The sequence below is a fragment of the Cinclus cinclus genome, chromosome 3, assembly GCF_963662255.1.
Source record: "Cinclus cinclus chromosome 3, bCinCin1.1, whole genome shotgun sequence".
NCBI classification, from domain to species: Eukaryota; Metazoa; Chordata; class Aves; order Passeriformes; family Cinclidae; genus Cinclus; species Cinclus cinclus.
This window is the reverse complement of record NC_085048.1, coordinates 24842654-24854506: the sequence shown is the minus strand read 5'-3', so window position 1 is coordinate 24854506 and position 11853 is coordinate 24842654. Positions and strand designations below refer to the sequence as shown.

The window sequence follows — 11853 nt, the reverse complement described above, 5'->3', positions numbered from 1 at the left end:
GAGGCCACACCTCAAATCCTGCGTCCAGTTCCAGGCCCCTCACTGCAAGAAAGACATTGAGGGGCTGGAGGGTCCAGACAAGGGAAGTGAGGTGAAAGGTCTAGAACACAAGTCCTACAAGAAATAGCTGAGGGAGCTTGGGGTGTTTAGCCTAGAGAAAAGGAGGCTTAGGGGAAACTTTATTGCTTTCTACAGCTGCCTGAAAGGAGGTTCTAGCAAGGTGGGGATGGGTCTCATCTGCAAGTAACAAGTGATAGGACAGGAGGAAATGGCCTCAAGTTGTTCCAGGGGAGTTTTAGGTTGGATATTAGAAAAAATTCTTCACTGAAAGGGTTGTCAAACATTGGAACAGGCTGACTGGGGCAGTGGGGCAGCATCACCATTCCTGGAGGTATTTAAATAATGTGTGCACATGGCACTTAGGGAAATGGTTTAGCAGTTGGCAGTGTTGGGTTAATGATTGGACTTGCTGATCTTTGAGGTATTTTCCAACATTAACAATTCTGTGATTTTGTAGTTCAGTGCCTCCATTTCTTTCTCATTAAGAAAAAAAGCCACCAAAACATCAGTGAAATACCTTTGCAATAAGCCAAATGAATTATTCTCTACTTCCAGTTTTTATTAGTTTTCAATTAGTAAGTGTCAGACCAAAGCTAGTTAAATAACTTGCCTGAGATCACTTAAGCAATCTGTGACAGAGAGAGAAATAAATTGTATTATCTATATGCACCCAAATCTGTGTGATCATCTTGCCTCTTGCTTTCTGTTCACAGCATTTTTATGAACATAATAGCTATTTACTTTGTTGACAGAATCAGTAGTTTCCTGAATAAACCAGAGAGTCACCTGAGACGCAAAGATGTTGGAAGAAGATATGGAGGTGGCCATCAAGGTGGTAGTAGTAGGAAATGGAGCTGTTGGGAAGTCCAGTATGATTCAGCGATATTGCAAGGGGATTTTTACAAAAGACTACAAGAAAACTATTGGTGTAGATTTCCTGGAAAGACAGATCCAGTATGTATTAAACAGATGGTGTACTATTGATTTTTACCTCTCTATTTCTTTTTTCTGCTGTAATCCTGAAATTGACAGAGGCTTGGAAAACAAGGCCTGCTGTTTCTGAAGCACACTAAATGGAGTTGTTTTCTCTTTTGCACTGTAGGCTAGTTATATCCTTTATTCTCCATCCAAAATTTGAAATTATAAATAAAATCTAGAATATCTGCCATACCAAGCTCTTTGACAAATTTGCTTTGTATTTACCACCTGTTGATTATTTTAATATTTTTTGTGATTTCTTGTGAAGAAGTGAAACTGCTTATGATAAAAGAATTACACAAATTTATTAGCCAATATAGAAAAAAATGATTGTGAAAAAATTCAAGTCTTTATGCAGTATAAGGTGATAATAATGCAGTAAGGTAGATAATAAGGTAATACCCAATTATGTTTGGTAAACTGGAAAATATTATAATAATGAGAAGTAAGAAAATTCTATAAATTCTGCAAGCTGGTTAAAAAGACAAAAGCACCATTCTTGAGGCGCCTAAATTTTGTTTTGATGTCTGTCTTATTTTTGTAGAGGGAAATGTAGAGGAAGAAGAGGAAAGGAGGAGGAAAATGTAATACAGATTGTAAAGAGCATATAAAGTAGTTGAGGGACTATTGCTACAGTATGTTATGAAAGTGAATGAATAATAAGTTACATTATGTTTAAATCCAGTTAAATTTGATTTGGATTATTCTTACAGTGTAGAAACAGAAGTATTTCCATGTCAATTGTTTTGATTTGTTCCTGTTACTGTATCGATCACAAAACTGTCTTGTTTATTTCAGAGTTAATGGTGAAGATGTCAGGCTGATGTTATGGGACACTGCAGGTCAAGAGGAATTTGATGCAATAACTAAGGCCTACTATAGAGGTGAACATACCATGTTTGTTGCTTGGTAGTTGTTGGGTTTTCTTGGTCTGCACATCTCTAATTTATTCTCTCCTATCTCTGTATTAAGAATTTTAGTTATTTCACGTGTGTGCAATGCATGTTTAGTTTGGCTTTTCCAGTTCTTAAATATTGTTTTCTTTGTTCAAGTTCCTTGTCTTAATTATGTCCACTTTATGCAGTAATACCCTTCAGAAAACATTGAATGAAATGAGACAAATATCTGCACAGAAACTGGACAGAATGTAGACATTCAAACAATCAGATGCAAATGTGTATTTTCCCTCTAAAAGTGTTTCATTACTTGTGTGAGACACAAAATTGTAAATATTCCAAAAACTGTGGATGAGGCACATAGTAATTAAACCAAGGTGGGGGGGGAAATCCATCAGTCATGCTAGAAAGACAGTTTACAGGGCACAGCAGTTCTTTTGCTAATACAGTGTGCCTTGAATACATTAAAACAAGAGCAGTAACAAAAGCGTATTTACTCCATAAAATAAGCTGTATTTTCTTAGCAAAGATTCCACTGTTCAGTTCTTGCAAACTAATTACCTGAGGTGGGGAAAAATATACTGCTCTAGTATAAAATTACCTCATTTAGAGATAAAATAATGATTATGCCAAGCTATTTCAGGGTGTTACAGTCTTACGATCTTTTTATGCTTCAAAATCAATTTGCTAATAGATGGGCTTTTTTGATAATATTTCTTGTTGCCTGTGATTGATGATTACTATTTTCTCAGAAAAAGATCTTCTTTTGTCAAGTGGATATAGATAATTTACAGCTGACAAGCTGAGCATACAAATCTTAGATGTTAGTAGTTGATTCCTTTTTATTCTCCTGGCCTTTGGTCCTCTTGTGTGCTCTGCTCTCCTCAGTTGTTTCAAGCTTTTTCTCCTAAATACTGATAGGCTAGAATATGGAGCATTGAGAAGAGCTCAGAAGTACACCTACTGGCCTCACTTACCACAAGCAACCTGGTGGTTTAAAAACAAAATTTAAAATTTGCACGAGTATCTTGAAATCTTGGTCATGACTCATGCCTAGCATGGTGCTGTTAGATCTGTGCCTTGCAGTTCTTTGTACAGAAGTTCTTTGCTGTGACATGAAGCACAGTCCGCCTGTACATTGTAGCAGAATGATGGATATATAATAAATAGTTCAAGGTGTCAGATACAGGGACTGCTCTATACTGGACTTAGACTTTTGAAGGACAAGGGAAATTAGAAGAGCTTGGAATGAAATTTTGGTCCAGCCTCAGCAATCACACTATTATAAAAGCAAAAAGTGAAGCTTACTTTGGAAATGCCAGGATTTTATTGATAATTATTGCTGATAAGGGGAGGACACATCTAAGACAGGTAAGGTAGATGCTAGCTGTTATTTTAAGGTTTGCTCCTCCCACAGGTCAGCATCCCACTTCATTGCACTAGGGCTTATGTACTCCCCTGGGACACTGTATTGGCAGTTCTTCAGTGCTCACACATGAATCCTTCAGAGCCTGTCTCTGAGTGTTTCTTATCCAGGGACCAAATTCATTCAGCCTTGCAGAGAAAGAGAATTGGAGCTGACAGTGGATTTGTCGTGTGGTTTTCTATGTGCAGGCAAATGCGTGCAGCCAGTGTAGTTGCATGCCCACAATCACACAGTGCAAGGAGTCCAGCAGCCTAAATTCAGAGTTGAAGGAAGCACTGTATGTATGTAATAATTTCTTTTTATGTGTTGTCCCATGCATCTTCTGACCAGTTTCTATGTGATTGAAGTAAAATGTTTCTCAAGGCAGTATTTGATCATTTCTTCGTGCATGTATCCTCTTCCTTCTGCTACCACTGGTATATCTTGAAGATCCTTGTTAGGTTTTTGATGGAAAACAGACATCTTGCTCAGTAGTGTGCTACTCAGTTGCTGATTAGTCATATTGTCAGGATCCTCATTTTGCTGCAAAGTAGTTCATTCTTCATAATCAAGCCTTCATAGGATTGCTTTAGTTTGCATTTGTTAACTCCTTTTGTCCGTAGCAAATACGATAATGCCCTGGTACAGTTCTTCTGGATACTGTTAAGGAGACATTAAATCCTGCTGAGCCTGTTAAAGGCAGCCAGGATCCACAGAGGTTAGAACATCGGAACAGATGATGATACTGGATTTTGATCTCAGTGAGATTGAGCAAGTCTCCATCAGTTTTGTAAGGAACAATGCTTTCTATCGTAGCCTGGAAAAGCTGAGGCAAAGTACTGAGTGAAATGAGTAGGGTCAGGTATAAAGCCCTGTGACAGTCCCCTCATAGAAAGAAATTTCCTTACATTTTTTCTGTGACAAAGGCTTTGTACCATTATGAAAGGAAAAAAAAATGTGGTGATGGAGACTGTGATAGTCTGCTGAGGATCTTTGGACCAATTCAGCTGACAAGCTCATGCTTTACTTGAATTAAGTAGCACCAGTCTCTAAAGTTTTTTTCTGAATTGCTCTAGGTATAAATATTATGTCAGTGATTCTGCAGGCAGTGGGAACATTTTAAAATATAGAGGAGTTACCAACGCAGTAATTGCACAAAATGTCATTTTTTTCAGTACTTCAAAGTAGCTTTATTGAATAGCTTCTTACAAAAGAACTTTAATTGAAAATATTCATTGAGAACTTCCTGAACTGTTATGCTCCTGTTTGACACTGTCCTGAGCCTTTGCTGCTGGTGCCTGTTGTTGTACATAATCTGTTCTGTGAGGTGCTGTATGACTTTATTAGCAGTGCATGACTGAGATAGTAATGTTACTGACTCTTGAATACTGTCAGTGCCTGCAAAAAAAAAAAAAAGTGTTTACATGGCTAAACTCCAGGATTTGTGGGTTTTTTCCCCTCTTTAGAACTCTTAGATGGATATTATAGTTTCTTAAATTGTTTATGTTTTCAATAGAAATACTGTTTAGCAAACCTCTTGAAGAAAAGAATTTGCATATTAAAATCTCTGCCCTGCAGTATCTTCTGCTAACCTCTGTTGCCATACTAACTTCTGCACCATACCAAAACACACTTCAGAAACAACACGGTTGATACTGTTTTGCATTGAACCTGAGAGGAAAACTCCTTTTTTCTTCTCTACTTTAATAAGCATCTTACAGAGTTACTGAGTTACCTAAGTCTGGTACTTACGATCCAGTGGTCGAAAACTTTGGCGGATGTTTGGAAATACACAATTACATGACTGGATAAAATTTGTCATTGTTGATGACACTTTGTTTTACTGTTGTTTGTTGTAAAAATCTTGAAAGTCCTCAAAAATATTTGTTTGATTCTTTATTAAAGCCTGTCCTATAATTCCCTTTAGAAATTAATATGGGCAAGCTGAAGTATTTTTACTGTCCTTGGCCACTGCATTCTACCTGTACTATATGTACATTGAATAAGGTCTGGTGTAGTATACTACTTTCTCTGTATCTACCACATGCTAGGGCTTTTCCCTCTAATCTTACCTCTAAACCTGTGGTAGCATTCAGAAGGAATGGGTGGAAGGAGAAAGATGAAGAGAAGGTGTCTTAGTTTGGAAACTTTACAAAGGATTTCTTGGTCTTAAAACTGAACATGCTGTTTGCAGATGGTGGGAGTACTTCAATAAATGCTGTCATCTCCATTAAGCTACTTGGTGAGATAATAGGCAAATGCAAACTAATCTGCTTTGGAAAGAATAATGAATTTTTTACCAATGTCACAGGAGCTGCATCAGAATAATTGCATACTTCGGAGTACAGTGTGGACAGTAGGGAAAACATGTTTGTTTTACAAAGTTTTATGGCACAAATAGTAGGGGAAATTATGGAAGGCTGCATTGCTGCTTTTTTACTGGTAGAGCTTCAGTTGAAGTTCTTAGGGCAGTTCTTATTGTTTTGTATAAAACTATACCAGAGGAGTCTTAATATGCATGTGGAAGAATGTTAAAGAGCATAGGAAGTTTTTCTCAAGATGGACTTTGAACTTGGCTTTTAAAAAGCTGAATAAAAGCAGACCTAATCAGAGAACTTGTGTGCTTTGTGTCAGAGAAATACAAAGATAAACAGAATACAGGAGTTGGAGGTACTTGGTGACACTCTGAGATAAAATTCATACTGATCAAAAATTTTTTATGCTATATTATATTAATTTGAAATGTTCACAACATTATAGTAGAGTCTTAAAAACTGGCTATCTATTCCTTTCCTTCTCTGTTACTAAATAACTAGTATATTGAAAGCATATAAATAATGAAGTGTGCCTAGAAAAGCAGTTTCTGAAAATAATAAAGGGCTACTGGACAGTCAGAAGACCACACACTAATATTTCAGCTGTGGAAGTACCTTCTCAGTATCCGTGAGGTAACTGTTATCCATGAGTTAATTGTTTATTTACAAAACCATAACAAAAGTCGTTGTATGTTTTTTTTTGTAGTGCTCTGATAGAATTATTAGACTGATAGTATTAATTAGAAACACACTTATTTTCCCCAAAAAGCTACTAACAATTTACTTTAAATAATCACAGCTTCATCTGAAAACTTACGTTTTCTGCTTTTTAGAATCCAAATTACCATACTACAAATAACAATGTGAAATGTGCATTACAGATGCTGAACACAGGAAAAAAATTGCCTTCTAGCCTCCATTAATCTGACTGTAAAACAGCAATAAAAGAACCTCCCCTTCCCTTTTTCCATCCCTTCCAGATCTCCTCCTGTTCCTTTCCCCTGCATACATTCAGCACACTGGAATTAGCTTTAAAGGTAACAGGCCCATAATCATCATGAAGATGGCTGTAATGATCAGAAAAATATGGCAATGAATTTTCATTTAGGGAATCTGTGACCAGTGGTTTTACATAAGCTGGTGGTAAAAGTACATGTTTATGGGAATAACTTGAAAAATCCCTCATATTTTAAATATATTACAATTTATTTTTTCTATTGTTTATTGGCTAATTTATGTGTATTTGTGTTTGTAATTTATTTGTATATTTCTAGGAGCCCAGGCTTGTGTTCTTGTGTTTTCTACAACTGACAGAGAGTCCTTCAGAGCAATCCCTACCTGGAAGGAAAAAGTTGTGACTGAAGTTGGAGACATTCCCACAGTTCTTGTGCAGAATAAGATTGATCTTCTTGATGACTCCTGCATAAAGAAGTAGGAGTTCTATTGTACTACTTCTAAAGATCAATACATACCACCTATATACACAAGTTTTAAAAAAAGAAGTCTCTGAGACTTTCTGGTGAAAAGTTTCACTTTTTACCTGTGTCCTGCATCCAGACGTGCCCCAAAAATGCACGGGGCAGGTGTTGCTGCATGAGTGTAGACACTTGGGCAGATACTTGGGCTGCAAAGCTAGGAGCTTTCTATTTGCTTCATGCTGCATCCTCGACCCAAAATTAGAGGAATGACATGAAAAGTTTGGTTCTGGCATAATATGATTAACACTTTTTTTTTTTTTCCCTTAACTCAGAAAATCTAAAACTATAAATTATCTCCCCTGTTAAAATTCAGTTACTTTTAAACTGTGCTGTGCCCCACTGAAGACACATTGTCTGGCTAGTAAATGCTTGCTAATATTCTTTGTTTTCTTTAATTTGTTTTTATTATTCATTTTTATCACAACACTAACACTATAGAAATACATTGTGGTAATACTCTCAAACTGCATGTCGCTGAATCTTCCTTGCTTTATTTTTCTTTACAGATTTTATTGCCAGTTCATTCTGCCCTTGTGTACGAGACCAATTTCTTTTCTGTCATAAAATCAGCTTAACAAATGCTTTTATTTACCACACCATTTCACGTAGAAAATAGTGCATGATCAAGTTGATCATTCTCCCCTTACTCAATTTCTATCATCTTCTGAGAGGTTTAAATTATTTCTTCTTTTTTGTTGTTTCCTGCACTGGCTTTCTTTGTTGTCTGTTTGCTATCATTGATGGCATAAATCAGCTTCTACTTCCTCTGCAAAGAATTCTGAGGATTTTTCAAAGGAAAAGCAAAATTGCATTTGAACTCCTCCTTTATTCATGGTATGTCACTTAGGTTTGGTTCTCAGAATACACTGTCTGCCTCAGTAACATAATCTTTTAGATGATGTGATTTTCCCTAGGGAAGTATTCATAAGTTTCTTTAACACAAGTTCTTTTTCACTTCACAGAAAAAAATAATTCTTGATTTCATGTGTGCACTCATCTGATTGCACAGCATACTGCTTCATTAAGATGTATTTAAGGATTAATTTTTGTTGTTCAGAGTTTGTAGTGATACAGTGCTGCTATAATTGCAGCCTCCTTCCTTTAGATTTCACCAACATCCTTCTTCAAACCCTTGGGAAGTTTTATTTAATGAAGTCAGTAAATACTGGAAAGAATTCCTTTGAGTCATAAAGAAACTGCATGTAAAATACCTTCTTTTTATAGTGGAAATATTGTAAAGAAATTAAGGATTAGGTATTTTTTGACTGTCTTGAATTTCTCAACCCACTTTGCCACGTTTAACTTACCGTGAAGCATTTTGTTTATAAGAATAAATGCTGACAAATGAACCAAATTAGGACTTACAAAGTCGATTTGTGTGCTGTGCAGTGAGGAGGCGGAAGCTCTGGCCAAGAAGCTGAAAGTGAGGTTCTACCGAGCGTCTGTGAAGGAAGACCTGAACGTGAGCGAAGGTAGGAGGTGCCGCAGGGAGGGCGTGTCCTGCCGCCTCCTGCCTGGTCTTGCCGCTGCTCCGTGGCCCCGAGCGTCCCCCGGGGTGGAGCCAGCTTGTATTTACACACGGTGCTGGCAACCCTTTTTATATTCCTCAGCAGCACGCCTTAAACACAGCTAAAATTACCTGATATCAGTGGGTTAGGCCCATTTCTTTGTGCACATCATTCTCTGCCACAAACACGCACAGCTGCAATGTTTACAAGTGCCAGTGTGTTAAAGCTCCTTAGTCCTAATGACTGTCAGTAAACACGAGCTTTTAAAACAAATACATGTAGAAATGCAATTATTGCAGCATACAATTTGTGGAACAGATTATTCTGTAGTTGTTAATAGTTTATAAATAATTGATAGAGATAATGATATTTTAGTCATATTTAAATAAAGTACATTAAAAGATTGCATCTCTTGCAATGTTTTGTCTGCTGGTGGTATTTGATTAGTTCCTAAGTACCACTTTTAATATCCTTAATTTCATAAGAGTAGTGGTAAAATTTTGAGTCTCTGTCTTTTGTGGGCTGGGTTTGAATAATTGTGAACTATACTCTCTAATGATATATTCTTGCTTAATTAGCCAAGATTAATAGTAAATTTCCTGTTTCTTCTCTATTAATATCATTCGCCATGGGAAAAACCTGTAAGAGAAAATGTAAAACTCTTTTGTATCATCTTTAAATAAGTTGAATTACAAACGTAAATAATTATAACACATCTAGGTTCTGAAAATTCTGCTTTAGTTGTATATTTTTTTAGATTCCTAGGTCAGCTTTTTATACACCAATGGAAATGAGGGTATATTAGTTAATTAGAAAAAGGCTGTTACCAAGTTTTAATTAATAGACTTACTTTACATTGCTACTATCTTCTAAGACTTCTTGCAAAAAATATATATATTAAATTCCTACGTAACTGTAAAAAGTTCCAACTTGCATTAATTGAAACATTTGGCAATATGTGTGCACCAGGTTTTTTATAAGAGCAGTGAGATACTTCTGTGCAAGGCTTCAGTATTGCAAACTGTAAGAGCTGGACAGACACTGGAGTGACATGGATTCTGCCCAGGCACACAGGCTTGCCCAGAATCAGTCACCAGGTTGTGCTAACCTGAGTGTGAAATGCACTTTTGTCACCATGCAGAATTTTGATGTAATGGCATTATGATGATGATGATGATTAATTTTAAGCATTCTGTGATGCACCTTTTTTCTGTTTAACTTTCCAGTTTTTAAGTATTTGGCTGATAAATATCTTCAAAAGCTCAAGCAACAAACAGCAGAAGATTCAGAACTAGTGCATACAAGCAGTAACAAGATTGGTATGTATACTATAATAAAAAAATCACTAGAAACAGTATTTTGTGCCATCAGAGCTTATGGTCTCGTCTGTTTCCTTGTAGATTAATACAAGGTGAATCAGGGTTTAATTATTACCTCCCTATCTTAGGATATCATCTCTTTCTGTAAAATAGCTTTGTGACTTTTTAAGATGGTCAAACTGATTGACCATTGACAAGATAGTCAAACTGATGTACAAAAGTTTCAATGTAATGCTTGGCAAGTGCCCTTTTACCAAATTAATTTAAACAAGATTGTGCAAGGATTTGAGAAGGATGCTTGTTGGGTTTTTTTTTTAATGTAATTAGCATTACATAGCATTGCTCATGTTGGTGTGGACTTACAGGACTCATGGGGAAAGAATCTGGCATGTAATCAGAAAGTGTTTGTAAGTTGCCTTCTGTAAGAAAACACTGAACTTCTTTAAAGCATTTTTAGTTCTTCTTTAATGCATTTCTGAGTCAGGTAATTTATTTTCCTTAAAGCACTCCCTTTTTATTAAGGCCTTTTACTTTATATCAACAGAGTTTCTGAATTTTCAATTGCCATGTTTTTCTTCTATTATGTTACTCAGCTAACCACAACTTTGTGCGGTTAGTAACATACACATACACAGATGAGTGCATATGCTGCCCTTCAATTACAAAGATGCATACCAGCTTTAAATACTGCATGGCTAGTAATTGCAACTGCCTCTACTTCCAGTTTAGTTGGAAGGACCCAAAATAGATTTAAAAACTTAAGTGTATACTTTTGAGGGGCTCTACTATGCCTTAACAGGTGTTGTGTCTGAAGTGTTGTTAATGTATTATGCTGTAAGCAGTAAACAAATAAAAATACCTCTGTTGTCTGAATTCTGTAGGTGTTTTTAATACAGCTGGTGGAAGTCACTCCAACCAAAATTCTAGCACACTTAATGGTGGAGATGTCATCAACCTTAAACCCAACAAACAGAGGACCAAGAAAAACAGAAGTCCTTTCAGCAACTGCAGTATACCTTAGACCACTTTTGGAGGAAATTAAGTAACTCAGAGATTTGGATGAAGTTGTGCAATTGAATACAGAATAAAGCCAGCTGTAGAGGTATTTTTACCGGTGCTTTAGCAAATCTTGTGCCTCCTTGAGAGAGAGTGGATTTAGATGAATTTGCTGATGCCATGGGTTTGTTGTGTGGCGTGAGACACCTGGTGGCAACACACAGAACCGTGGCTGCCTCGTGCACTTTGTACAGATTAGGTCAGCTTTTCCTTTTTCAAGGAATTACTTACACAGCTATGAACTATTGCAGAGCACATTTAATGTAAGGATAATATTTAGCAGTATAGGTACGGACTGTAACTCATGGCCCAAGGTAATGTAGCAACCTTGCAACTAAATTGCAAAGAAAATACTAGAATTGGTTAGTCAGGACACTACTAAGATAAATAAAGAGCAAAAAAACACTACTTCATTTTATGCCTGACCATATTAATATGGATTCTGGCATTCCTATGGGTGCAAGATCCTTGTATTATATATATGTGTGCTAAGATATATATGTAAACATTTGGGATGAATATCTAGGCTTGGTTCCAATGTATATGTTACTTGGAGATCAGCTAATGAACATCAGATAGCATCTTCCAATTGTCCTTTAAAAATGTTGCATTTCAGATGAAGCTTTCCAAGCTGCCACTGTGTATGTTTAACTTGCTATAGTTCGGGCCTAAAAGCTTAGATTTAAAAAATGTATGGTGCCAAAAATGCTCCTTTTTACCTAATGCTATGCTACAGATAAGTAAGTTTGTAAGTTTGTTTTTCTCAGTCTTAACAGGTTGAACAAATAACACTAATAGGTATTCAGAAGGAACATACAATCATATCCTTGTTCAAATT

General features: G+C 36.4%; 1 protein-coding gene across 1 annotated transcript; it reads left to right on the top strand.

The window, feature by feature from the left end:
- The first annotated feature begins 859 nt into the window (after window positions 1-859).
- On the top strand, window positions 860-10980 carry RAB23 (RAB23, member RAS oncogene family). Its single transcript, XM_062488561.1, has 6 exons — window positions 860-1014; window positions 1837-1922; window positions 6929-7085; window positions 8522-8604; window positions 9867-9959; window positions 10841-10980. The coding sequence occupies exons 1-6, from the start codon at window positions 860-862 to the stop codon at window positions 10978-10980; spliced, it is 714 nt and encodes a 237-aa protein (XP_062344545.1).
- The last annotated feature ends 873 nt before the right edge of the window (window positions 10981-11853 follow it).

What these genes read in the sequence shown, in the direction of transcription:
- RAB23 (XM_062488561.1), top strand. Translation starts at nt 860, where the DNA reads ATGTTGGAAGAAGATATGGAGGTGGCCATCAAGGTGGTAGTAGTAGGA. An exon ending in AACTAAGGCCTACTATAGAG is followed by an intron (nt 1,923 to 6,928) that starts GTGAACATACCA and finishes GTATATTTCTAG; the next exon opens with GAGCCCAGGCTTGTGTTCTT. An exon ending in TACAAGCAGTAACAAGATTG is followed by an intron (nt 9,960 to 10,840) that starts GTATGTATACTA and finishes TGAATTCTGTAG; the next exon opens with GTGTTTTTAATACAGCTGGT.